The 5,266-nt window shown below is 58.3% G+C and overlaps 1 protein-coding gene across 1 annotated transcript; it reads left to right on the top strand.

Moving 5' to 3' along the window:
- Positions 1-1,076: 1,076 nt before the first annotated feature.
- On the top strand, positions 1,077-4,793 carry CCDC8 (coiled-coil domain containing 8 subunit of 3M complex). The gene is given in 4 exon segments (XM_039881697.1): positions 1,077-1,160; positions 2,879-3,320; positions 3,323-4,406; positions 4,438-4,793. Coding segments are annotated over 3 exon segments (1,566 nt in total). The 3' UTR covers positions 4,363-4,406; positions 4,438-4,793.
- Positions 4,794-5,266: the final 473 nt, after the last annotated feature.

Here is a 5,266-nt window from a genome sequence, read left to right as displayed (position 1 = left end):
GGGAGGGCTGCGAAGCCGAGAAGCAGCGCGTCCCCGCCGGCGCTGGCACCCCACCGCTCAGAGCACACTCGGAGTATCTCCTCGTTGTCATGGAGACCGATGGGAGGCGGGGCGAGAAACTCAGCAAAAGGGATGGGCGGGATGGCGCGAGGCCAGGCGCCGGGAGGAGAGGGGCGGCTGGGATGAGGCTGTCGAGGAGGAGGAGGAGAAAATCCAGCCAAGCAACAACAACCACCACACACACACACACACAATATCATCATCATCACGAGAAAAAACGAAGTGAGCCAACCATTGTGCAAAGGCCTTGCCGAGACTCTAGCCTCTCCCGACCCCAAGCATCTTTCTTCCTTCTTTCTTTCCTTCCCTCCCTTCCTTCCCTCCTTCTCAAAACATCTGTCTTTTTCCTTCAAGAGTTATACAAAATCACACGTCATTGAGTTAAATAAAATTACACCGTATTCATATTAAAGTCATGATTTTACAGGGTTTTTGCTGTTGTTAGAGTGTTCCTTTTAACGATGGCATTTTATTAGAAGTGGTTTCCTTAGTAATCCAATGGATGCAACTCTCTGCATTGAAACCCTTTATCTTGGAAAGGTTCATGGTGTGGATAAGGATTCCTGGGCTAGAGGACCCTGGAGAGGGTTGAGAGGTCGGGGAGACAGAATCGCTCCTTTAAAAAAGGTGCCATTTCAGCCGAGAGAGAGAGAGAGAGAGAGAGAGAGAGAGAGAGAGAGAGAGATTGCCAGAGAAGGTGGGGGCGGAACATTCCGGGTGGTGGGAACAGCACGTGCAAAGGCCCTGGGGTTGGGGCCAGCATAGTGTGCTGGAGGAGACGGGCAGCGGAGTGAAGAGAGGAGAGTCGGGGGGATCTGGTGAGGCTTTGTGGGCCACGGCGAGGACTTCGATTTTACTCCGAGATGAGGACTTGAAGGAGAGTAGAGACAGCTCTGACTTAAGCTGCCAGTGAGAACGGAAGGGAATGGAAGAGGGAAACAGAGAGCCCAGGGAGGGGCGTTTCTGTGGCTCCAGGCAAGCAGTGAGGATCCCCTGTGTCCTCCCAGCCTGCCCGGATGGTTACTCCAGCGCCCACGTTCAAATATCAGCCCCTCCACTTAGAGCTGGGCAACTTCAGACCAGCCTCCGTGTTCCCATGTGTAAGAAGAGGACAGTGAAGGCACCCGCCTTACCCTACAGCGCTGAGGGTTTGCAACGACAGGCCTGATCTGGCTCTTAGCCAGTTGCCTGGTTCCAAGGAGACCCTTTGTGCAAGTTAACCGTTATCGCTACCAGTGCCATGGTTGTGCACACAGTCGCTGAGCCGGTTTTGCAAATCCTGGCCTCCACGTCCCGGGGGTCCTGACCCAAGTGAACATTTTGGATCGCTACAACTCCAAGCAAACGAAAGGCATATGGAGTGAAAAGTACGTGTCTCTGCCACTTCTGGGGTCCCCAGTCCCCCACTCTCTAGAAAGAGCCATTGTGTTTGGCAGAGCTCGTACATGCGCTGAGGATATGTACACATCTAAGCCTTTTGGCTTACACACACACACACACACACACACACACGTCAGAATGTTTCAGATTCAAATCCAGGTTCAGTGGCTTCCTGGCTGTGTGACCTCAAGCAAGCGCTTTTATTCCCTCAGGTAGAAAACGAGAATGATTATATTGCCTGTCTCGCGTTATGGCGAGGATTTCATGAGCTGATTCATAGAAAGCTCTTACAATGGCGCCTAGTGCACAGGAAGGGCGCCATTAAACTTGACTATCCTTTCTTCATAGCTGCTCAGTATTTCACGGTAAGAATAGACCATACGACTGAGTCTGCCCCTGTTGATGAACAATTGGGTTCCTGCATTGGCTCCACTCAAAAACATTTATTGAGCCGCCTATTGTGTGCCAAGTCCCACACGAGGGGCTGGTGCAATAGGACCCTGGTACCACTTTCTCCGCCCGCATGCACAGGTGTATAGGTAGAAATCGCTGGTATCAGAAGTCACGTCAATTTAGAATGGTGACATACAGTGTCAGTGGCCTTCAAGAGGATGGCCTCATTAACACACCCGCCTCCGGGGTTCGGCTGGAACCCGCACGTTTAGGATGGAAGGTTTGGGGACTGCTGCCTTATTCAGGGAAGGTGCTGACGTGGGCCTAGGCGCGTGTCCCCGCTTGGAAGCGGCAGCCCCAGCGAGGCCCGGGGCACAGCCACACCCCCGTGAGGGAGGGGAGTGAGGGCGCCCCGAAGGGAGTGGACAGCCCCCTTGTCAGTCTTCCCGAGCCGGAGAGTGTAAGATGAGAAGGGGAAAGGTGGGCCTCACCCTGGGGGAGGGCGAAGAGGAACTTCCTGCGCTCCAGCTCCAAAGCTCAGCGCGCGCGGGCAGGGAGGCGGGAGGCACGTCAAGGTCAGCTTGGACGGGGGTGGCAGCCTGCCGAGGGGCGGGAGACCCTCCCGGGGTGCTGGGCTGCCTCCTCCAAGAGCCTCGGCCATATTGAATAGCCGCGGCTGAGCCGTCTTTGTCTGCGAAGTCCCCTCCCAAGTTTCAGGCGCGTCCCTGGCGCCTGGGACAGGAAGAGCCACCGGCAGCGCGTGCGCCCCAACTTGGAGCCGGGACGCCACTTCTGGAGCTGGCGGTGGCCTTTTGAGCCTCAGGACTGACCTCCCTCACCCCGGCTCACGTAAGCATCCTGGAACTTGGTTCCCACCGGTCCTTCGGGGGAGCCTGCCTTGGTCCAGACGGGACTTGTTGCAGGCAGAGAGATTGGGAGGTGTCGGCCCATTCTCGGCTGGGGAGGGGAGACTCTCCGAGGGGCGCTGCCGAGACGCCCAACCCCCTCTTCTTCTCTCCACCCTCAAGACCGGCGCTTCGTGTAGTTTGGGCTCGCTGCCCCCACCCCAGATTTCACCCTGGAGATCTTGAAGACCCTCGAGAAAAGCCACGTGGGGGGCTGGTTCCCCTGGGGCTTCCTCCCGTCCCCCGACTGCCTGATCCTCTGGAGCGTTCCCGACGTCTGCAAAGATGTGGACTTGGACGTCCTCGTGGAAGCCTTGAAGCCCGTGGGCACCTTTAAGAAAATCGGCAAGGTGTTCCGCAGGGAGGAGGACTCCACGGTGGGGGTGCTGCGCATCGGGGAGGACGTCGACTCTTTGCTCATCCCCCGGGAGGTCAGGCTGGCGGGGGGCGTCTGGAGGGTCATCTCCAAGCCCGCCACCAAGGAGGCGGAATTTCGGGAGCGGCTGACCCAGTTTCTGGAGGAGGAAGGCCGCACCCTGGAGGACGTGGTCGAGAAGAGCATTCCCCACCCGCCCCAGCCCCCAAAAAGCCCAAGGAGCCCCGAGTGAGGAGGAGAGTCCAGCAGATGGTGACCCCTCCTCCCCGGCTTGTCGTGGGCACCTATGACAGCAGCAATGCCAGCGACAGCGAGTTCAGCGACTTCGAGACCTCCAGACAGAAGGGTACCAAGGGCCGCGAAGGCTCCGGGCACGGCAGGAAGGTGCGCAAAATGCCCGTCAGTTACCTGGGCAGCAAGTTCCTGGGGAGCGACGTGGAGAGCGAGGACGACGAGGAGCTGGTGGAGGCCTTCCTCCGGCGCGGGGAAAAGCAGCCCAGCGCGCCCGCCACCCGCCGCCGCGTGCACCTGCCCGTGCCCATGTTTGAGGAAAACTCGGGGCCCCAGCCGTCCAAGGCGGACAGGTGGCGAGAATATGTCAGCCAGGTGTCCTGGGGGAAGCTGAAGCGCAGGGTGAAGGGTTGGGCGCCGAGGACCAGCCCGGGAGTGGGCGAGGCCCAGCAGGCCTTGACCGGGGTGGAGAGGGATGGGATGCCAGGCGGCGCTGGCTCCCAGAACATGGGAGATGGGCTGGAGCCTGAGACCCCGCGGAGACGATGGAAGCCTAAGATCAACTGGGCTTTGTTCAGGCGGTGCCGGAGGCAGGAAGCAGCATCCACAGCTCAGGGGACAGAGGCTGCAGACAATCAGGGGGCAGAGGCCATAGCTGTCCAGGGGGCAGAGGCTGCATCTGATGGGGCGGAGGCTGCAGCTGACCAGAGAGTAGAAGCTGCCCATAATCAGAGGGCAGAGGCCCCAGCTGGCCAGGAAGCTGAAGCCTTAGCTGCCCGGAGAGCTGCAGGAGTAACCCCAGGAGCTAGGGCCCGGAAACAGGTCAAGACAGTGAGGTTCCAGACCCCTGGGCGCTTTTCATGGTTCTGCAAGCGCCGGAGAGCCTTCTGGCACACTCCACGGCTGCCAGCCCTGCCCAGGAGAGTCCCCAGAGCAGGCGAGGCCAGGAGCCTCAGGGTGCTGAGGGCTGAGGCCAGAGCAGAAGCAGAGCACAGAGAGCAGGAGGACCCACTGTGAGACGAGGGGAGGGAGGCCGCAGGGCACCCCCACCTGCCGCTGCGCTTGCATGGAGGTGATCTTCCTGCCTCCGTACTTGAACATGGAGGTAGAGCGAGGGGCCGGGCAGCACCCCTCACCTCTGCACCTATCACCCCTCTTTCTTTTCATGCTAAAATTTTATCTCTCATGCATTGATTTTAAAGATACAGACTCTTTGTAGTAACCCAAGGAGTGTGAAGAGAGAAACCCGTACAAAGCAGAGGCATTGACTTCGTCAAAGGCAACTCCAGGTGCTTGAAAGAGAGAATGAGGCCGGGGAGGAATCCGCCACCCGCCCCCCCGCCCCGCTTTCTCGTGTCACCTTTGCCTGCACATTTCACACTGACTGCCTCCTCGAACTTGCAAAGAGGGCACACGCCAACATGCAAATAAAAATGTTTGCAAACTTACTTCTCAGCTTTGGACTTGGCTGCTGAAGAATGCTCCGGGGTGTCACATCCTGCGTCCCCTCCACTCCCGCCCTCCGTGATGCCAACCGGTGTTTATGTCACTTTGCTTGCCAACCCCACACCCCTGGGTTCTGCAGGCTCTGAGGGGCCCGGGCCTGCAGTTTATACACTTCACACACTTAACAAGGGGCGGAAGAATGATCTAGAAAATGCGTTCGAATGCAGATTTCAGGGTCGTTGGCTTCAGAGCCGAGGGTTTGCTCGCACTGGCTGTGCTGCCCAGGAATCTATTTGGTCAAGTCCCAGGAACGTCTCCTGGGGCATCGTGGCCACTGGACGAGGTGACAAATCATTGCAATAGAACAGGCCAAAATGGGGGGGGGATGCGATGTGGAGTGTGCTGTGACTCATGCTCACAGTCTCGGGAGATTGGTTATAAGGCCCCCGCTGGGGACATTCTCTGTATTATTGTG

Source organism: Pteropus medius, unplaced genomic scaffold, assembly GCF_902729225.1.
Source record: "Pteropus medius unplaced genomic scaffold, Ma_sr-lr_union100, whole genome shotgun sequence".
Taxonomy (NCBI): domain Eukaryota; kingdom Metazoa; phylum Chordata; class Mammalia; order Chiroptera; family Pteropodidae; genus Pteropus; species Pteropus medius.
The sequence above is the reverse complement of the archived record's forward strand: the minus strand, read 5'-3'. Positions and strand labels throughout refer to the sequence as shown.